The following is a 23,095-nucleotide window of genomic DNA, read 5'->3' on the forward strand; positions in this document are numbered from 1 at the left end:
AAAGAAACTAAAGAAAAAATTAAATTGGACTTCATCAAAATTTAAAACTTTTGCAAAAGGATACTACAAAGAGAATGAAAACAATAACCATGGAATGAGACAAAATATTTGCAAACCACTTTTCTGGTAAGAGTCTAGTGTCTAGAACATATAAAGAACTCTTTCCTCCAAAGAAGATAGACAAAGGCCAAGAAGCACATGAAAAGATACTCCATGTCACTAGTAACTAGGGAAATGCAAATCATAATAAGATACTACTTAACATCCACTGAATGGCGATAATTTAAAAAAATAAATAACAACTATTAGTGATTCGAAAAATTGGAGCTCTCATACACTGCTGGTGGGAATGTAAAATGGTGCAGTCACTGTGAAAAAGTTTGGTAGTTCCTCACTAAGTTAAATATAGAATTAGTACATGACCCTGCAACAACTAGGGATAACCAGAGAGTGAAAAAAGGTATTGAAACAAAAACTAGTACAGGAAAGCTCAAAGCAGCTTTACTCATAATAGCCCAAAGAAACATTCTAAATGTTCATCAATAGATGAATGGTTAGTCAAAATGTGCTATATCCACACCATCAATTATCATTCAGCCTTTAAGTGGAATGAAGTACTAATGAATGCTAAAACGTAGATGAATGTTGAGAACATTATACTATATAGTAAAAAAGCTTTACACAAAGGCCATACTGAGTTTGCTTATCATATATTTATAGCACTTACCATAAATACAATAATTACTTCTGATTATATATGATTTGAAGTCTGTACTCCTCGCTACATGATAAGCACCATAAAGCAGAGAAAGTACGTATCATTCACCCAATACTTTTAATCGCTCAGCTGAGTGACTGCCACATGGTAGATTTTCAAAAACTACTGAATGAACGAATGAATGAATGCCATTTACTCTTAGAATTCTACACTGGTTCCCCACTGCTTTTACAATTCTCAACTGTTTACTATGGCTCCTAATTCCTATAAGATTTGGCCCATTTTTCTTTGTAGCTTTATTTTCACATCATTTAATCACTACTTAGTGAGTACTTATGTTTGTTCCAGGCACTGTGCTGTGTGCTGAAGACAGAATGACAAGTAAGATACATAGCTCCTGAGCCTTTTGGAGCTTATAGACAAGGAGAAAAGACAAACAATAACAAGATATGAGTAAGGGTGGGTAAAGACAAGGTATTTGGTATCATGAGTACCTAGCAGGTATAGTGACCTGGGTTGTGGATTGTGGAATGAGAAAACGGAAGCTCAGGAAAGACTTTTTGGAAAAAATGACATTTAAGCAAAAATAGGAAAAATGAGGAGTTAGCTAGGTGAATAATAGGGCAAGTTCCAGACAATGAGAAGGGCATTTGAAACCTAACACTGCAACACAGAGATCTAAAAGAAGTTCTTTCCGTAAGGCTCAGGTATGAAATTATTGGGGGTGGGAGGGAAGCAGAGAGACAGAAAGCTGAAAAGGCAGGTGTTCTAACTCTAGAAGCAATGGAAAGCCATTGGAGAGTGTTTTAAAAGGAGGCTAAAAAATCCCCAAATCACAAATAATTGTCTATATTTGTGTATCATCTGATTGAGGACATGCACTATGCCTATTTAATCATTTCCCCCAGTAACCAGAGTAACAGTAGGCATATACTGGGTATTTTGTAAGTGTTCATTAAGTGCTACTGAATCTAAGCTGGTAGCAGAAGAAATGAAACCGGATTCCATTCTACACCCTACTACACACTTAAATATAAAGATATTCGACAGTCCTCAGTAAAACCACAATAAAACTCCTGAAACCAACTAATTCCAATTAGACTGAATGTATTGGATTGAAAATAGGTTGCTTTCCTGTGAAACATGAAATCTAAAAGTAAAAATATTCCAAAAGGAATATATGTAATCATTATCTAAGAACCAATAATGAAAATGGTTTTGCTAGACATCAGAAGCCATCGGCCTGTAAGGTTGTATGTCAGCAACAGCAGCGCACACTTATTACTCATACTGTCAGAATTACATAAAACTGAAGAGAGTCTGTTTCAACCTTTCCAAATTCTGACCTTATTTTACTTCAAACACCACAGTGACTGGTTGATTTTTCTCACTCCACATGACTATAAACATAAGGAACAGGTTGAGAATTATGCCTAAGGGTCCGTACGGGTCCAAGAATCCCAATAAAAAGCTATCTTTTGGCACACCTGTATTACACTGTATCAGCTGACACTGTATCAGCGGCTCTTTGTGTAGGATAATCCGGAACATAACGTTGAAGGAGAACTAATTTATTTTCTTCTGTCACAAGATGTTCGATCGAGATACTTTATCAATGTAAGTGAGGCCACAAAGACTGTAACTAGTCATGACCACATAGTGCGGCCAAGATTTTCCTGACGAAGCCCGGTTATCGGCCAGTTTCAGATACATTCGTGAGCGGAGAGAAAGGCGGGCAGCGCAGAGCGCCCGGCTTCCTGATAAGAACCGACTCGAGGTCAGGGATCCTCTGTGCTGAGGAAGGCCGTGCCCAGCCAGCTGGACTCGTGCGATGAAGCACATTGTGACCTGAGATACTGCCACTACTTTACATGCATGTTTCCTTTTCATATCGGGTCGGCATCTCTCTCGTAAGGTTCTATGTGCCCCATATCTAAAGGACACTGTGTCCCCAAAAATGCCCGTGACTCCGCCGGGTAGGTTAGCCTGACAGGAACAGTGACTTAACCCAAAATGGAGAGCCTAGTTCGGACCGTCTTCCACGGGACGGCGGCTGACGCCGGGCCCAGGGCCAGGTGTCCTCCTCCTCGGGGCTGACCTCGTCTCTGAGCGGAGTCAAGTGAATGAGCCCACGGACACAGTGTCCCTCAGAGACGCTGACAGCACCCGGGCCGCGCCCCGACAAGCCCCCGACAAGCCCCGGCGTCCGGACCGCCCCGCGCACCCGGCGGTCGAACGCGCCGAGCGGCTGCGGCGCAGGAACGCGCGGGAAGGAAGCCCCCGGCCGGCCTCCCACCACGTCTCTCCGTCGTCGGGCCGGAGGCGCGGGGCAGGGAGCCCAAGCCGGAGCCGGACGGCAGAGACGCCAGAGCCTCGGTCCCGGGCTCGCAGGGGTTGCCCCGACGCCGAGGAACGGAGCCCCCGGGGGCCTGCGGCGCAGGAGCACGCGGTCTACTCGGCCCGGCCGCCGCGTCCCGCCCAGCCAGGTAAGGGGCGGGCATCCCCGCGCCCCGAGGGCCCTTCGCGCCCCGCCCGGTGCACCCCGCCCCGCCCTCTGCGGGGCTGCCCCCCGCCGGCCGCCCCGCCTCTAAGCGGCTAGCCTTGCCCGGTGACACCGCAGAGCCGACCCACGGCAGCCGGACCCGGCCGGGCGGTGGGAGCGAGCCCCGGGGCGCGGTCACCTCTTGAGGTATCTGGCGTCCTCCCCTTGCATGGCGGCGGCGACGGCGGCGCGGGGGGAGAGCGGAATCTGAGGCCGGCGGAGCGAGGCCGGCGGACGGCGGCCCCAGGATCCTCACACCCAGAGGCGATGACAGTCCGGAGGCCTGCGAGGCGGGGCGGCGGCGCTGCGGTTACCACGGTGAGGCCGCCGGCTCCTCCCACCGCGCCCCGGCCCCGGAACACTGCGGCGACCCGGACCCGCCCAGAGCCGGCTCCGCCAGCGCCGCCTCAAGGCGCATGCGCCCGCTGCGCCGCGCCGTCTGCGCAGGCTCAGTGTGAGGCGCTGGGCCCTGGGATGAATCTGACGCGCCCTAGAGCGGAGCCGGGTTGGGCGGGTGCGGTGGGGAAGTGGCCTTTGATCACCGCCCCCTTGAGGATGGAGATTGGAAGAGTCCTCCCGGTCCGCCCCGGGGGACTGTCCGCTCTTAGCTTCGAAACCTGTTTTTCCGTTAACCTTTTATTTATTTTTTAAAATTTCTATGTTTTAAATTTGTTTTCAGTGTCCCAGAATTGGCTGTCCACGCACCAGAGCCGTGCTCCCTGCGGTCATGCGGCCCGCGGCAGAGCTGCGCGGCCCTGGCAGGTCGCCGGGCACCAGGGACCGGGGAACCCGCTCGGAGCGCCGTGGGGAAGGAGCTGCGCTGACCGCGCGGAGGCGGTCGGACCCTCCTACGAGGTGGACACAGCCGTATCCCCTGTAATTCAGGCCACCCTGTGACCCCCACTCCGGTGTTCGGAATCCAGAACGCGCTCCCGCCCCGCCTCGCCCCAGCCCGCTCGGTCCACGCGCACCCGGGCACGCTCTCCTACGAGCGCCTGCAATGCCAGCTCCTACCCTAGTAATCCCGAACTCAAGGCACCTTCACCTTCGGACTTGCTTCCTCCGAGGCTGGCCATAGGGAAGAACTGCTTTGGGATCTTACCAAGTAAATACCCCGGGCTTCCAGCTCTGTGCCCACGGGCCCAGCTCTCACATCCCTGCAGAGGACTTAGTTCACTTATGCGGTAAACACTGACCCAGGGTCCGCTTTATGCCAGCACCAAACCAGGCTCTAGGGTTTCAAAGAAAACACCTCTCGCCCCTTTCCTCTCCTGTAATCTCGTCGCTTACTCTCTTTCAGGTCTGCATTTCCTGTCACCTTGGGCCGCCTCTGCAAAGCTGTTTCATTGTTCTGCTCAAATGCAGCGCAGCGCGCGGAATGTTGAATATAGACACAGGCCATACCTGCCAAGAGCTATTATTTTTATCTGCCTACCCATTCACACCAACTACACTGTTTCTGTCAGTGTTGTAGTCATTCTCTCAGTCTTCTGGAGAAGAAGATTTGGAGCGAATTTGCCCTCTTATTAGGCTGTTAGAAAATTTTATCATCTCTTCCTTCAAGATACTCCCGCACTCCAGCTTTTCTTCTCCACCCTCACTTCATTCATCTCACCACTTCATACCTGGAATACTGCAGTTCTTTCCTAACAGGACTTCCTATTTTCTGTTTTTTCCAAATATTCATTCTAAATATGATATTACATTTTACAAATCATTCATAGCTAGATTACCTTAAGACCTTCACAGTATCTAAAATTGCCAGATCACAATATCCATTAAAATACATAGCTAATATAACAAGCATTCTTGCAAAATACGCTTCTTGAGATCAAAGATTCTTTTGCTGTGTTAATCACTATACCCTTAGAATAGCATCTGGCCCATGGTTGGCACTAACTAATTACTGGGACACTTGGGTGGCTCAGTTGGTTAAGCTTCTGACTCTCGATTTTGGGTCAGGTCATCATCTCAGAGTCATGACATCAAGCCCTGTGTCTGGTCTCTGCTCAGCGGGGAGTCTGCTGGAGATTCTCTCTCCCTCTGCCCCCCGCCATGATGCACACACTCTCTCAAATAAATACATAAATCCTTTTAAAAATGGAATTATTGTTGTTTGATTTAACACGTTGATAAAAATTCAGGGTTCTATGATGCTATGTAACAATGGATAGAAAAACAGAAAAACCCTCACTTTCATTGAAGGCAGTAACTACCTTAAATCCTTACTCCAAAAATCAGTTATTAAAGGGAAGAACTAAGCACTTGATCCATGTCCTTCCAATTCAGGGGAAAGAACTATAATTTACCTCTTCTCGACAGGGGAAATCTCTTTCTTATTTAAAATGCCTGCTAGTAACAAAGAACAATAATTATAGACATCACAGAGAAAGTGAAAAGTTAAATTAAAAAAGATACACCTGGGGCACCTGGGTGGTTCAGTGGGTTAAAGCCTCTGCCCTCTGCTCAGGTCATGATCCCAGAGTCCTGGGATCGAGCCCCACATCAGACTCTCTGCTCGACGGGGAGCCTGCTTCCCTTCCTCTCTGCCTACCTCTGCCTGCTTGAGATCTCTGTCAAATTAAATAAATAAAATAAAATCTTTTTAAAAAATAAAAAAAATGATACACCTATTTCCATCACATAAAAACCAGGTGGAAGTGGGCTGACTGGAGTTAAATTTCAGGACTGTATGTCTAATGCTAGACATGAAGAAGCAAAAAAACTGATGAGTTCTAATATTCAAATAACTTTTCTTCTTTCACTTCTGCTAAACCAGTTTCTTCATTTATAGTAACTTCTGGCAGCTGTACATATTTAATTTTATTTTTTAGTAATTTTTATTTAAATTCAATTAACATATAATGAGTTACTTGTTGTGCTCGCTTCGGCAGCACATATAATGAGTTACTTGTTTCAGGGGTACAGGTCTGTGATTCATCAGTTTTATATAACACCCAGTGCTCCTTACAACCTATACCCTTCCCCAATGTCCATCAGCTACTTACCCCATACTTTGATCCCCTTCCCCTCCAACAACCCTCAGTTTGTTTCCTATGATTAAGAGTCTCTTTTATGGTTTGTCTTTCTCTCTTGTTTCATTTTTTCCTCTCTTTCCCTATGATCCTCTGCCTTGTTTCCTAAATTCTACATATCAGTGAAATCATAGGATAATTGTCTTTCTCTGACTTATTTTGCTTAGCATAAAACCATCTAGTTCCATCCACATATGCAAATGACAAGATTTCCACTATACATTTTTTTTTTAAGATTTTATTTATTTATTTGACAGAGAGAGATCACAGTAGGCAGAGAGGCAGGCAGAGAGAGAGAGAGGAGCAAGCAGACTCCCCGCTGAGCAGAGAGCCCGATGCGGGACTCGATCCCAGGACCCTGAGACCATGACCTGAGCCGAAGGCAGCGGCTTAACCCACTGAGCCACCCAGGCGCCCCACCACTATACATTTTTTAAAGCTGCTAATAAAGCAAATGTGCAGGCATCCAAGATGTTCCCCATCATAGTCAAGGCACGGTATCAATACAAAGCCCAAGAAAGCTTTCCTGGAGAAATTCCAAAGTCTTCTTCCTGAATTGTCTGTGAATTTTCAATGACATCTGCAATGAACTGGCTAGCCCCCTGGGGCCTCTTCTCCAAGAGATCCAGACGGAAATCTCAATGAACACAGAGGTGGTAGATTCACATTAGGAACAACATTGAAACCACAGGATTTAATTAAAGATATTTTAAGGTCCCCTATGAATTGGGTGCCTGAGTGGCTCAGCTGGTAAAGCATCTATCTTTGGCTCGGGTCATGATCCCAGGATCCTGGGATCGAGTCCTGCATCAAGCCTGCTTCTCCCTCTGTCTCTCTTTCTGTCGCTTTCTCTCTGACTCTCTTGAATAAATGGATAAAATCTTAAAAAAAAAAAAAAAAAAAAGGTCCCCTATGAATCAAACAGGGAAAGACAGAAAACCCAGGGGGGACTTGGACAAAGAAGAAAAGGAGGAAATAGGAATGACAAGGAAGAAAGTAAACAAAACATGAAAAGTGCTCAACCTCAACAGTAACTAGGAAGACGCCAATGAAGACCATAAAGGATACTATTTTACACTGGCTAGGATGCGAAAATTAAGAAGTCTGAATACGCAAGTGCTGGTGCGAATGTGAAGCCCTGGAAATTGCTTGGTAAACATTTCCGGTGTGAGTGCATTGGGACTACCACTTGAGAGTAAAAGGTCCTATATTATTTTGCAAAGTTTGACAGGCACACGACCCTCACTCTCAGCAATTCTACTCTAAGTTATAAAACTCAGAAAATTCAAGCCCATGTGGCACAATAGGTTTTTTCCAGACTTATCAAAGTACTATTGTGTCTAATAGAAAAAGAAAAACTGAAAAAGTACTCTGAAGTATTTTCACAAGAGAATGGATAAAATATATCTCAATTACTTGTACTATATCATATTAGGCAGCCGAGAAATTTTATGAACTAGAACTTCACAAACCACATGGATGAGTATTAGAAATATTATACTGAATGAAAAGAGCAAATTGCAGATTACATAGAGTATGATAACTTGTAAACATTTTTCAGTGTAACTTACAATAAAATACATTCTTTTTGGTGTGCAATTTTATGAGTTTTGATAAGAGTGTAAGTCGTGTAACCACTACACAATCAAAACACTAAGAAATTCCATCATCCCTTCAAATTCCTTTGTGTTCCTTAGGAATCAGCCAGTTCTAACCCCATACTCTGGTAAATTCTGATCTGTTTTCTATTCCTATAACTTTCCCTTTTCTAGAATGTCATCTTTTTTTTTTCAGAATGTCATCTTAATATAATCATACATGATATAGCTTTTTATGCCTGATTTCCTTCACTTAGATAATACATTTGAAAGTCATCCATGTTGTGTTTCAACAACTTATTCTTTTTTTTTTTTTTCAGTAACTTAGTCTTGTTTTATGGTTAGGTGTTATTCTATGCATGAATGTACCACACTACAAAAAGCAATATGAATACTTACATATTGGTTTTTGTATGAACCAAAGTTTTCTTTTCTCCTGTATAAACACCTAGGAGTAGGATTGCTTAGTTTATGGTAAATACATGATTAATTCTACGAAACTTCCAAACTGTTTTCCAAAGTGGCTGTGGCATTATGCATTCCCATAAACAATGTAGGAGTTCAGAAGGATCCGCATTCTCACCGGCACTTAGAATTGTCAAGTGTTTTTGTTTGTTTGTTTACTTTAGTTATCCTAACAGGTGTTCAGGGCTATCTCATTTGATTTAAATTGCATATCTATGGTGATTAATGATATGAGCATCTTTCCACGTTCTTAATTGCTATTCACATATATACATTTTTGAAATCTCTGTCCAAATATTTCATTCATTTTTTATTATTTTTGCTGGATTAATCAAACTGATCAAAGAGATAGAAACAGATAGAGATGTAGAGAAATTACTGATTTATGAAATGCAAGGACATCATTGAGATTTTACAGGTATATATAAAAATGGTAATAAGGAAACACTGTGAGTAACTTTATACTGATAAATTTAACAGCTTCAAATGGACAAATATCTTGAAAGATGCTTATTACTAAAACTGAGATAAGAAGAAATATAAAACATAATATCTAGGGGTGTCTGGGTGGCTCAATCAGTTAAGCGGCTGCCTTTTGCTCAGGTCATGATCCCAGTGTCCTGGGATCAAGTCCCACATTGGGCTCCTTACTTGGTAGAGAGCCTACTTCTCCCTCTGCCTCTGCCTGCCAGTCTGCCTGTGCTCTCACTCTCTCTGACAAAATCTTTTAAAACACATTGTATATATACACATATGTATTCTAAAAGAATATTATGCAGCCATTAAAAAGAACGAGATATTGCCACTTATGACAATATGGATGAACCTAGAGGGTATTATGATGAGTAAAATAAGTCAGACTGAGAAAGACAAATATCTATGTAATTTCGCTCATATGTGAAATCTAAAAAAAAAAAATTGTATTTGAAGATTTCACATATGAATGAAATCATATGAATTTGTCTTTCTCAGTCTGAGTTACATTTCTCTTAAGTCAGATGCCTGGACACCTGGATGGCTCAGTCAGTTGAGCAACTGTCTTTGGTCAGGTCATGATCCTAGGGTCCTGGATCAAGTTCCACAGTGGGCCCTTGCACAGTGGGGGGCCTGTTTCTCTGTCTGCTTCTCCCCTGGCTGTTCTCTCTCTCCCTCTCTGATAAATAAGTAAAATCTTAAAAAAAAAAAAAGAAGAAGAAGAAGAAGAAAAGAAAAAAGGAAATCAAATGTCTAATTGCAGTTTTTCATGCAAAGAACACTCCAGACACAGCATCACTAATGAATTCTACCTAGGAAATGATGTCAAATTACATAGTCATGCAGAAAATAGAGAATGAACGAATTTTTACCAATTCATCTAATTATGTCAACATTATCTGGTATCAAAATCAAAGATATTATAAGACAAAAGCTGCAAATATCCTTGGTGAGCATATACACAACAATACTTAATAAAATATTGGCAAATTAAACCTGCAGTACATAAAAAAAGTATAGTACATCATGACTAAATAGGCTTTATACCAGGGATGCAATATTGGTTTAACATATGAAAATCTAATAACATATAATTTTACATATTAACAATATAAAAATGAAAACCAATATGGTCATGTTAATAGAGGCAGAAAATGAATTTGACAAAATTCATTTTTAAAAGAACTACCAGCTACTAAAAGTAGAAAGTGACTTCCTCACTCTAATAAAGACATCTGTGTCAGTTTATTTCTAGGCTTTCTATTCTGTTCCATTAGACTATATATCAGGAAGTATGATACTTCCCATTATGTTCTTCTTAAGATTGTTCTGGTTATTTTAGGTTCACTGTTGTTCGATATAAATTTTAGGAAATTTTTTTCTGTTTCTATAAAAATATCACTGGAGGGTGCCTGGGTGGCTCAGTGGGTTAAATAAAGCCTCTGCCTTCGGCTCAGATCATGGTCTCAGGGTCCTGGGATCGAGCCCCGTGTCGGGCTCTCTGCTCAGCGGGGAGCCTGCTTCCCCCTCTTTCTCTACCTGCCTCTCTGCCTACTTGTGATCTCTCTCTCTGTGCCAAATAAATAAATAAATAATCTTAAAAAAAAAAAAGAAGAAGAAAATATTCTTCCAATCCATGAACACAGGATGTCTCTCCATTTACTTATGTCTTCTTTATTCTCATGTTTCATCGTTATGTAGTGTTCAGAGTAGAAGTCTTTTACCTCCCAAGCTTATTTCCTTTTTTAAAAAAGATTTACTTACTTATTCTAGAGAAAGAGAGACTGAGCATGCATGCATAGGGGGAGGGGCAGATGGAAAGAGACTCAAGCACACTGTCTGAGCACAGATCTCACGTGGGGCTTAATCTCATGACCCAAGAGATCAGGATCTGAGCTGAAACCAGGAGTCAGACGCTGAGCCACTCAGGCACTCCTAGTTAAGTTTATTTCTAAGCATTTTATTCTTTTTGCTTAATTGCAAATAGGATTGTTTCCTTCATTTCTTTTTCAGATATTTGTTAGTGTATTGAAATACAATTAATTTTTATGTCGATTTTGTATCCTACAACTTTATTGAACTTGTTTACTAGTTCTAACAGATTTTGTGGAGTGTTTACCATTTTCTATACATAGGGTCATGTCATGTGCAAACAGAGATGATGCTCTCTCTTTCCTTCTGACTTGGATGCCCTTTCTTTTTCTTGCTTATCTGATCTGGTTGGTAGGTCCACTACTATGTTGAATAAAAGTGACAAGAATGGGTATCCTTGATTTGTCCCCAATCTTAGAGTAAAAGCTTTAAGTTTTTCACTGTTAAGTATGATATTGGCAGTGGGTGTTTCATTTTTTATGTTAATTATGTTAAAATAATTTCCTTCCATTCTTGGTTTGTTGAAACTTTTTATCATGAAGTGATGTTGAATTTTGTAAAATGATTTTTCTGCATATATTGAGATGATCATATGATTTTTATCTTTCATTCTTTCAATACAATTTATTGTTTACTCATTTGGGTATGTTGAACCACCCCTGGATCCCAGGGATAAATTTCACTTTATTGTGGTTATATGATTGATTTCAAATGTTTAAATTCAGTTTACTAGTATTTTTCTGGGAATTTTTGTGTCTGTATGCAACAGGTTACTGGTCAATAGTTTTCTTGTGATGTCCTCTTTAGCATCAGGATAATACTGGCCTCATAAAAGGAGTCTGGGAGTGTTCCTTCCTCTTCAAATTTTTTTTTGTAATAATTTGAGGAAGACTGATATTAATTCTTCTTTAAATATTTGGTAGAATTCACCATGAAGCCATTTGGTCTTAGGCTTTTGTTTGTTGGGAGGTTTTTGATCATTGACTCAATCTTAGGATAGATTTTCAGAAATTAACTCAGCCTTGTTGATTTTGTTGTTCTAGTCTTTGTTTCTGCTCCAATCATTTTTACTTTTTCCCTTCTGTTCTCCTATTTCTAGTTAACTGAGGTATAAAGTTAAGTTGTTTGAGATCTTTCTTTTTTCTTAATACAGGTATTTATTACTATAAATTTCATTCTTAGTATTGCTTTTGCTTTTGCTCTATCCCCTACATTTTGGCATATTGTGTCTCCATTTTCATTTGTTTCAAGGTATTTTTAAATTTCTCTTTTGGGGCGCCTGGGTGGCTCAGTGGGTTAAGCCTCTGCCTTCAGCTTAGGTCATGATCCCGGGGTCCCAGGATCGAGGCCCTCAGCGGGGAGCCTGCTTCCCCCTCTCTCTCTGCCTACTTGTGATCTCTCTGCCAAATAAATAAATAAAAATCTTTAAAAAACATTTCTATTTGATTTCTTACTTGACTTACCGGTGGTTCAGGACTATGTTAATCTCCACATACTTGTGAATTTTCTAGTTTTCTTTCTGCTATTGATTTCTAGTTTCATTATACTGTGAGGATATTCTATATGATTTCAGTCTTAAGTTTATTAAGACTTGTTTTGTGACCTAATGTGATCTATTATCCTAGAGAATGTTCCATGTGTACTTGAGAAGAATGTGTTCTCTGCTGTTGTCACATTGAATGTTTTATACACACACACACACACACACACACACACACATACACGATAGATATATCTGCAGAGCCCATGTGGTCTATAGTGTTGTTCAGGTCTACTGTTTCCCTATTGATTTTGTCTGGATTTTCCATCCATTATTGAAACTGGGGCATTGGGGCACCTGGGAAGCTCAGAGAGCTCAGCATCTGACTCTCGATTTCAACTTGGGTTGTTATCTCAGGGTTGTGAGGTCGAGCCCTTTGTTGGACTCTGCACTGGGCCTGGCCTGCTTGAGATTCTCTCTCCCTATGCCTCTCACCTCCCATCTTTACCTCTCTAAAAAAAAATAAAGGAAAGAAAGTGAGATATTGGTATTTCTTACTATTATTGTATTGCTATTTCTCCTTCCAGTTCTATCAATATTTGCTTGTTTCTATATTTAGGTGCTTTCATGTTGGGCACATAGATAGCCATAACTATATATTTTCATGGTTGTCAGTAGGGCTTTATTACTTTCTGGAGGCTCTAGAGGATAATCAGTATCTTTGTCTTTTTCAGGTTCTAGAGGTCACCCATATTGCTTTACTCATGGCCTCTGTTCTCCATCTTTAAAAATAACAGTGGTAGCCAAGTTCTTCTCATACTGTCATTTTGGTAGTTCTCCTTTGATCATCACCTTTTCTAAGACCACTGCCAGTAAAGATTTTCCAAGGGAATTTTAAGGATTCATGTGGGCCCACCTGGATAATGCAGGATAATCTGTCTATGTTAAGTCAAGTCCTTAACTTTAGTCATATCTGTTAAGCTCCTTTTTGTGTATAAGGTAATATAATTTACAGGCTCCAGGGATTATGGTGTGGGCATTTGACAGGGGGAGAAGGGGAGAGTACTATTTTGCCTACTAAAACACCGTTAATACTAAAACATCAGACAATACCAAAAGCTGACAAGAATGTGGAGCAACTAGAGTTCTACATTGCCTGTGAGAATGCAAAATGACACAACCATTTTGGAAAATAATTTGGTAGTTTCTCCAACAGCTAAGCATACATTTACCACAAGACTCAGCAATTCTACTTCTATATATTTATCCAAGATAAATGAAAACATATTTCTACAAAAATTGACATCTATAAATGTTCACAGCTGCTTGTATAGCAATATAAAATTAGGAACAACCTAAATATCCATTAATAAGTCGATACAGGGGCGTCTGGGTGGCTCAGTGAGTTAAGCCTCTGCCTTCAGCTCAGGTCATGATCTTGGGGTCTTGGGATTGAGACCCACATCAGGCTCTCTGCTCAGCAGGGAGACTGCTTCCCCTTTCTCTCTACCTGCTGCTCTGCCTACCTGTGATCTTTCTCTCTCTGTCAAATAAATAAAATCTTTTAAAAAAATATGTCAACCAATAGAAATGGTGGTGTAGTCACACAATGGATACTATTCAGCATTAAAAAACTAAACTATTGATGTAATAGCAACATGAATAAATCTAAAAACATTATGATAAAAGAAACATATGGTTTGATTCCACGTAAAAGAAATTCTTGAGCAAAAAAACCGCACAAAAAACAAAAGACTATTACGATGGGAGGCAGACAAGTGGTTGTTTATACCAGGCATAGGAGACACACAGACTATAATCAGGATGGGAAGAATTTGGGGTAAGGGTTATTTATACATGTGAACACACTTGTCAAAATTCATCAAATTGTATACTTAAAATGTCTTCATTTTATTGTACATAATTATTACATAAATTATTTCTCAGTTTGGTTGTTGTAAAAAGTATAACAAACAAGGAAATGAGAAATTCATATTTAGAAATAACATAGTTAAATTACATAATTCCAAAGATAAAGAGATTTCAGATGTCTTTAAATACTTTTATATTAATTTAACATTTCCCTCTTATTCCAACTCCCTCCCAAATTGATTATAAATTTTTTGAATGAAGTAACCAATCCCATTCAGCATATGGAACTTGCTGTGATGGTTAAGAGCTTGAATTCTGGAGTCAGAACTGGATGTAGAGTATCTGATTCACAATTTATTTACTCCGACCTTGGGCAAGCTAAACATTATAAGTTTCAATTTTCTCATCCGTCAGCTAAACATTATAAGTTTCAATTTTCTCATCCATCCAAAAAAACATTTTTTGTGTCTTAGAGTTATTGACTTAAATGAAGTAGCATACATCAATTTATATCAGGTGATTATGACGTAAATATTGGTAATTGTTACCAGGTAAATTAGGTGTTTGAAAACCACATATATATCACGTGACTTTGAATAGATCACTTAAGCTGTCTTTTTAATTTAGAAAAATTGAGATAAATACCCACAATATAAAAGATTGGGGTGAGTAGAAAATGAATTAATATTTGTGAAAGTCTTGCAGACTGTAAAGTTATGTGAAAATCATTATGATTTCAACATCACCCTTCTATTGGTTCAGTTGCATTTTGGATACTGTACTAGCCGCAATGAAGAGTTCAAAATTATAGAGAAAAGCAATTACTACTTCTTGATCTTATAAATTATCACAGAGGAGAAGGAATACAAAGATACACAAAGCCCTCTATGACAGAACTACTTAAATACAAATAATCCCAGTGATACATCAACATTCCAAGGATGGTTCCTGGGGGCTTTGGAGCTATTAACAGTCGGGCTGCACTGCTTTGGAAAGCCTGCTTGTTAATACCACAGTTTGCCTCTATAAGCAGAACTCTATCTCCTAGAAGCTTTTTCTAAACTCCAGACTTAGTAAAGTGTCTTCTCTGTTCCCCTACGGCATTTACTGTACATCATGTACATAATTTGTTTATGCTTCTATCTTTTCCAATAAGAGTGATTTAAAAGGTATAAAATCATGGATTTCCAACTGCATTTCTAATCATAGTGCTTGGCACATAGTCATAACTAATAAATGGTGACTGGTGCTGTATCAGATATAATTACAACCTTCAGGAAGTACATGAAATAGTGACCAGGTACGTAAGCAAATAACTTTTGAACATATTAGTCCATGTCATAATGGCGGCATGAGCCAGGTAGAATGTTGGCATATGGGGGGGAGTCATCTACTCATCTTGGTGGGTACAGTTCAGAGTAGGGTTCACAAAGATGAATAAAAATTTTCTTAGAACATAATAGGGATATTCTAGGAAAAGACAATAGTACATAAAAAGACAAAATCTTGGAACACCATGGTATGTTTAAGTAACTGCAAGTAGTTTGAGATGCTTAGAGAATTAGGTTTGAGTAAGACCAGCAAAAATAACTTTGGAAAAGCCAGCAGGGAAACATCATGGAAAGTCTGGTATAAGAGAATATGATATTTAGATATTTTCTGCAGGCATGGGGAGCCACAGAACTGTTTGAATATAAGAAAGTCATGTTGAAATTTATTATGTTTGGTCATATTAATTACTTTACACTACCACACAGCAATATAGAACAGAGGGGTAAGAATTACATTTTTATTTTCCAAAGAAATTGCATTTAAATGTCTTGATAGGCTTCAAGATTCTATAGAAAATCATTTCTTACCTTGTGACTGCCTTTGGGATATCATCAAATGGCCATTGTGGTCCAAAGAATCCACATCCACTGGCTATTAATGCAGTCATCTTCTCACTTTTCAAATTAACTTGAGTTCACAATGCACATCTTAAAGTAAAGGGGATTTCAGTTAAAAGGGCCCATTAAAATACATCCTCTTCCTGATAGTGGTAACCTCTGTTTTCAACTAGTATGACATCAGACATTAACTATGACATCATTGGGTTGCTCCAAGGATCAGGACAAGGAGGTAGGTGACCCACAAGGACAATAATGAATCTCTGAGATTTTCTTCTTCCCTGGCTTCTCTTACAGCCTGAACCATACTTTGAGAAAATACCTGTGTTGTGGGTCAAGCTGGTGAGTCTTAAAGACAATCAGTCAAGTGAAAACTCAATACATATCAGGGGAAGATGTGCATAGTTAGCGGTACATGTATCCAAAAACATTCATTCACACACAAAACTCTTGTGTTTTTGAATTTGCATATACAAATGTATACCTTCATGTTCAATTGGAATTTCTTAGCAAGAGAGCATAATTATTGCTATGCTTTTGGAAAGGTGCACATGGCATGGTGAGGGAGGCAAGAAGTTCTAAGTTTATTCATCCAGATTAGTTGTATTTATTAATTTAATCAAAATTTACCAGCAGGTGTTGCTTTAGACTTGAGGATGCAAAAAGTGAATAGACACAGTTTCTGACTTGAAGAATTATATCTAAACCCAGTAGGGATACACAGGAGGTATGAATGATATTCAAAGTATCACATTCTACAGTTGAGCTACGATGTATCTCTGTAGAAATCAAGATTGACTATGGAATCACTAGTCAGACATCTAATGCATATCCTGCATAAGGCATTAATCTAAGAATTGAGGCTATAAAGAGAATGAAATACAGACCTACTTTAAAGGAGTTCAAAACCTATGAATAGGCAATCAAAGAGCAAGTAATTGGGGGTCTCAGTCCTATTTCCCACATACCTATATCCCACATCAAGTTTTTCTTTTCTTTCTTTTTTTTTTTAATATTTTATTTATTTATTTGACAGAGAGAGATCACAAGCAGATCGGCAGGCAGAGGGAGAGGAGGAAACAGGCTCCCCACTGAGCAGAGAGCCCGATGTGGGACTCGATCCCAGGACTCTGAGATCATGACCTGAGCCGAAGGCAGTGGCTTAACCCCTGAGCCACCCAGGCGCCCCAAGTTTTTCTTTTCTTAAGGGTCCTGTTATTTTAAACCATCTTACCTATTAATTTTGTTCTTGCAAGAAGATGCCACACTATTTCTTTTCGATTTATTGCTTCAATTCATAGTGTCTCACAATGAAGTTTCATTTGAGCTGGTGTTAAAAGTGAATCCAATCTCTCATTCAGTACATGTTTGTTTGCTACATATTATGTGTTCCAGGCACAATTCAGAGCTAATGTAGTAGTCTGGTTATGGTAAATTCAGGCAATGGCTATATTAGCAACCAGATGTTTTCTCTGAAGTCTTAGATTTTTCGTCCTGGAAAACATGTGACAACTACTACCAAACACCTCTGCTGAAATGAGTCGGAAGCTGTTAGGTCACCAAGGAGTGCTCTCTTCTTCACCTCTTTAAGAAAGGCGTTACCATAACCTAAGTGTGACATACCCTCCGGGTCATTAAGAACAGAACCAGAACTGTCAGTTCATTCCAAATCAGTTCCTAGCAACAACCAGTTAGCAATAATAACTTTGAAGTTGGGTGTGAAATGAATTTGTGCTTCTAGGCTTGAAATATATTATGTTCTAATGGGTGACATAATCCCACAAGAAGGGACTGAAATTAAATCACGTTATTTGACTTTAAAACTTTGAACTTTAATTTTCCTTTTCTTTCATTTCCTCTCTCTTCTCTTTCCACTCACCTCTTCCTACCATTCTCTCTTCTTTCCTTCCTTCCTTGCTTTTTATGTGTAGACGGCACATACGTCATAAAAGTCACTGCACATTAGAAACAGAATTAAATCTGATTTGGGGCATTTCTTACCAAATCCATCTCTCTCCAATGTAGTCTTTGCTATATCAAGTGGGAGAATAGATATATATCAATAGCCTGGGAATGGCTGCAATGAAGTCAAACTTTCCTGTGTGTGTTAGTGACAAAACGTATGTAAAACCCATTCCGCGTTATCTCACCTTCAACACCTTATCCATGTTGCCCGGTTTGTTTCCTTCAAAAAGGGAGAGGTGAAAAATAAGATGCTCCTATTCCAAACTTGACAAGTTGTAAAACATTTCTCTCAAATCAATCTTCCTGTGAAACTCCCCCCCCCCCCAATAACCATGTGAACTTCTTTTTCTTTCCAAATGGGTCAGTCGAGGATGCCAACATTCTCTGAATAAAAGGTGCTAGGATGCCATCAACAAAACAAAACAAAAGTAAAAACAAAGTAAAGAAAACGTTGCTTGTCCACTTCTCTAAATTGTCCTCCTTTGGCTTGGGGATGTATCTTCTCTTTCAGTCACTTCCTTGATATTGATCCAGGCCCTTGGGGCTTGGGTGTGATATTTACTATTATAATGAGGGAATAGGTTAGTGAAAGTTCAGCACTGGGGTCCACCCTGGAGCAGACTGGTTTGGTCTGGACATGGAGTTTTAGGTGCTGGTTGTTGGGTGTGTGTGTGTGTGTGTGTGTGTGTGTGTGTATTTTCTTTCTTTCTTTCTTTCTTTCTTTCTTTCTTCTTTCTTTCTTTCTTTCTTTCCTTTTGTGGAGGCAGCTGAAGAATACTTGGCTTTGTAGTCAGGGTTGAGGGGACCTGAGTTTAGTCTCTGCTCTGTCTTATCCTCGAACTCTATGAAATAATCTCCACCATAACCAAGTGTACAGGCTGGTGGATATTCCTCCATCTGAACTAAGGAAACATGAACAACTTAAATATCTTTAGCAAAATTGGTTTTATTTTACTTTGTTAAAATATTATCGTGATTACCAGAATACCTTTTGCTTATAGACTTTGAGATCTGGGGCCAGAATTGGTTCTAAGGTTATTCTGTTGCCTATACATGGGAGTTTATACATTAGAATGGAACAAATATGAAAAACCTGAACTGGAAAGTCAAATATCAGCTAAGGAACACTTATTCTACTTTTTCATTTTACTGGTCAATTTACCTAGAGCAAAGAAAAACACTAAACAGCCTGTAGGAAGTGCTCAGTAAACGAGTTTTGAATGACTACATATAGACAAGGAGAGAAATCACCAAATAAATTGAAACTTATTGGTACTTTGTCATAAAGTAGTAGGTTCTGCATTTAATTTTTTGCATGTAGGCCATTAGAGGGAAAACTATATAGAAATAGGGCTTCTGCATATTTTTTCTCATAAATAATACTATTCCCTCATGGAGACAATAGTCAAGAAGAGAATATTGGGTGATTGTCTTTTATTTACTTCTACCTTAGTATACATTTATTTTGTTTCTGTTGTATTGGTTTCTTCTGGCTGAAAAGTTAAATTTGTTTCATTGTATAAAAAATTCTATGTAGTTATATGGAGAAAAGGGGGATGAGTATTTAATTTTTTTAAAAGATTTTTGCTTTCTTATACACTAACAATGGAAATAAAGAAAGGGAAATTAGAGAATCGAGTCCATTTACTGTAACACCAAGAACCATAAGATACCTTGGAATAAACCTAACTAAAGAGGTATAGGATCTATACTTGAGGAACTACAGAACACTCATGAGAGAAATTGAAGAAGACACAAAAAGATGGACGACCATTCCATGCTCTTGGATTGGAAGAATAAACTTTGTTAAAATATCTGTACTACCCAGAGCAATCTATACTTTCAATACCATTCTGATCGAAATTCCACTGACATTTTTCAAAATGCTGGAACAAACTATTCTAAAATTTGTATGGAGCTAGAAAAGACCCCGAGTTGCTAAGGAAATGTTGAGAAAGAAAAACAAAGCAGGGGGCATCATGTTGCCTGATTTCAAGCTTTACTACAAAGCTGTCATCACCAAGACAGCATGTTACTGGCACAAAAACAGACACATAGACCAGTGGAACAGAGTAGAGAGTCCAGATATGGACTATGGTCAAATAAAGCAGGAAAAAATATCCACTGGAAAAAAGATAGTCTTTTCAATAAATGGTACTGGGAAAATTGGACAGCTATGTACAGAAGAATGAAAACGCAACCATTCTCTTAACCATACACAAAGATAAACTAGAAATGGATAAAAGACCTCAATGTGAGACAGGAATCCATCAAAATCCTAGAGGAGAACATAGGCAGTAACCTCTTCGACATTGGCCACAGCAACCTCTTTCAAGACATGTCCCCAAAGGCAAAGGAAACAAAAGTGAATATGAACTTTGGGGACTTCATCAAGATCAAAAGCTTCTGCACAGCAAAGGCAATAGTCACAAAACAAAGAGGCAATCCACAGAATGGGAGAAGATATTTGCAAATGACACCACAGACAAAGGGTTGATATCCAAGATCTATAAAGAACTCCTCAAACTCAACACTCAAAAAACAGGTAATCATGACAAAAAATGGGCAGAAGACATGAACAGAAATCAAAGCCATATTGAGATATCACCTTATGCCAGTTAGTATGGCCAAAATCAACAAGACAGTAAACCATAAGTGTTGGAGAGGATGTGGAGAAAGGGGAACCCTCTTACACTGTTGGTGGGAATGCAAGCTGGTGCAGCCACTTTGGAGAACAGTGTGGAGATTCCTTAAGAAATTAAAAATAGATCTATCCTATTACCCTGCAATTGCACTACTGGGTATTTACCCCAAAGGTACAGATGTTGTGAAAAGAAGGGCCATATGTACCCCAATGTTCATAGCAACAATGGCCACGGTCGCCAAATTGTGGAAAGAGGCAAGATGCCGTTTAACAGACAAATGGATAAAGAAGATTATGCCTTCATCAGAAAGGATGAATACCCAACTTTTGTATAACATGGATGGCACTGGTGGAGATTATGCTGAGTCAAATAAGTCAAGGAGAGAGAGTCAATTATCACATGGTTTCATTTACTTGTGGAGCATAAGGAATAACACGGAGGACCTTAGGAGAAGGAAAAGAAAAGTGAATTGGGGGAAATCAGAGGGGGAGACAAAGCATGAGAGACTCTGAGAAACAAACTGAGGGTTTTGGAGGGGAGAGGGGTGGGTGGTTGGGTGAGCCTGGTGGTGGGTATTAAGGAGGGCATGCATTGCATGGAGCACTGGGTGTGGGGCATAAACAATGAAACTTGGAACACTGGAAAAAAAAGATTTTTAAAGATTTTTAAAATTTTTAAAAAATTTTTATTAAGGTCCATTTAAGTAAGATACAGTGTAGTATCAGTTTCAGGTGTACACTGTAGTGATCTGACACTTGCCCACAACACCTGGTGCTCATCACACGTGCACTCATTAATCCTCCATGGGTCACTTTTATTCTATACGTCCCAGCCCATTACTGTCAATTTTTGTTGCTTGAGTTGTTCCAGATTTGGCTAGTGAGAAATCCTTCAACTTGGTTCTCATATTTTTTCCAATGGATTCCCATCATTTTATTTTATTTTTTTTTTCAAAACAGACACATAGACCAGTGGAACAGAGTAGAGAGCTCAGATATGGACCCTCAACTCTATGGTCAAATAATCTTTGACAAAACAGGAAAAAATATACAGTGGAAAAAAGACAGTCTCTTCAATAAATGGTGCCAGGAAAACTGGGCAGCTATGTATAGAAGAATGAAACCCGACCATTCTCTTACACCGTACACAAAGATAAACTCGAAATGGATAAAAGACCTCAATGTGAGACAGGAATCCATCAGAATCCTAGAGGAGAACATAGGCAGTAATCTCTTCACTATCAGCCACAGCAACTTCTTTCAAGATGTGTCTCCAAAGGCAAAGGAAACAAAAGCGAAGATGAACTTTTGGGACTTCATCAAAATCAAAAGCTTTTGCACAGCCAAGGAAACAGTCAAGAAAACAAAGAGGCAACCCACGGAATGGGAGAAGATACTTGCAAATGACAGTACAGACAAAAGCTTGATATCCAGGATCTATAAAGAACTCCTCAAACTCAATACACACAAAACAATCATATCAAAAAATGGGCAGAAGATTCCCATCATTTTTAAGCACCATCTTACTTTTTGTTATGGAAAGATATTCTAAGTTCCTATCTTTGGCAAGATGATAAATGGTGTTGTACTATTTACTCAGGGAACACGGCACTGTTTATCATCTTGCCAACGATATGGACCTGTGGTCATGTCTTCCTGATGTCAGTAACCGTCGCTGCTTGATGCTACTCGTGTTTGTTCAATGGCTCTCTAGTCACTCTGGTTGTCGAGTATATTTCTTAGAAAGTGCTCATGGGCACAATATTCCTTGAGTCTTTGCCTGTTGATAACAGTTGTCTGTGCTTTTTATTAGAAGTTCAGTATTACTGGATTTACAATCCTTGGCTCACATTTTCTTTCCTTCAATATTTTCAATATGTTGCTCTATTTTCTTCTGGCATGAAGGGTTGTGAAAATGTGTTAATTTAATTTTCCTTCCTTTAGAAGTCACATGTCTTTTTACCTAAAAGGCCAAAGATTTTTTTTTCTTTTCTGCAAAGTTCAATTATTTTACTCCAACATGTTTATGTTGGATACTCTGCAGGGTAGAGTCAGTTACATGGTGTGCTCGTTCAATATGTAGTTTCACATTCTTTTTAAGAAATATCTGGAAAAAAAAGAAATATCTGGAACATTATCTTGAATTATAGTTTTAGAGATTTGTTTTGTTCTCTTTCTTGGGTTTTCATTTTCAGGGACTCATCTCTTCTTTGCCTATCTTCAAAATTTGTCATTTTTTCTTGAGTTCTTTTGAATCTCTTTCTTCACCTTGTAATTTGATGTTTTCCTTTTTTTGATTTTCTGTTATTAATACATTACTTCTCACATTTATTACTCGTGTTCTACAATAGATTACATTTGTAAAGGGGTTTAAACTTCTAATTCTCTTTTTTAATTTCATCAGCTTATTTCTGACTTTTCTCATTTTGACTTGTGTTAGTTCATGTTTTATGCCATTAATATAGTTGGGGTTCTTTTGAAATAATAACTTGCTGTTTTGATCTCTCTCTTTTTCATGTCTTTCTAGTGTGATTGCTTCGG

General features: G+C 39.5%; 2 protein-coding genes across 7 annotated transcripts in view; one reads left to right on the top strand and one right to left on the bottom strand.

Moving 5' to 3' along the window:
- Positions 1-17,514, bottom strand: part of KIFAP3 (kinesin associated protein 3) — a 178,659-nt gene extending 161,145 nt beyond the window's left edge. For 2 of the 5 annotated variants that reach the window (XM_004756679.3, XM_045084584.1), the window contains exons 1-2: positions 17,180-17,514; positions 15,916-16,035 (exon numbers count right to left, since the gene is read on the bottom strand). In XM_004756679.3, the coding sequence (XP_004756736.1) occupies positions 15,916-15,995 (80 nt within the window). In that variant the 5' untranslated portion in view covers positions 15,996-16,035; positions 17,180-17,514. Of the gene's footprint in view, positions 1-3,399; positions 3,538-15,915; positions 16,065-17,179 lie in introns of those variants that run through there. The other 3 variants (XM_004756680.3, XM_045084583.1, XM_004756681.3) reach the window with 3 other exon arrangements.
- LOC101676715 (translation initiation factor IF-2) lies at positions 2,459-5,699 on the top strand. 2 transcript variants are annotated; one of them, XM_045084585.1, is made up of 3 exons: positions 2,459-3,204; positions 3,940-4,365; positions 4,561-4,695. In XM_045084585.1, exons 1-2 carry the CDS (start codon positions 2,842-2,844, stop codon positions 4,138-4,140), a joined length of 564 nt encoding a protein of 187 aa, XP_044940520.1. In that variant the 5' UTR covers positions 2,459-2,841; the 3' UTR covers positions 4,141-4,365; positions 4,561-4,695. The 2 variants fall into 2 exon arrangements, with proteins under 2 accessions (XP_044940520.1, XP_044940521.1); XM_045084586.1 differs by lacking the exon at positions 2,459-3,204 and adding an exon at positions 3,454-3,578 and having other exon boundaries at positions 3,940-4,136; positions 4,561-5,699.
- Positions 17,515-23,095: the final 5,581 nt, after the last annotated feature.

This window comes from Mustela putorius, unplaced genomic scaffold (genome assembly GCF_011764305.1).
Source record: "Mustela putorius furo isolate JIRA1106 unplaced genomic scaffold, ASM1176430v1.1 tig00000785_pilon_pilon_pilon, whole genome shotgun sequence".
In the NCBI taxonomy this organism is placed as follows: domain Eukaryota; kingdom Metazoa; phylum Chordata; class Mammalia; order Carnivora; family Mustelidae; genus Mustela; species Mustela putorius.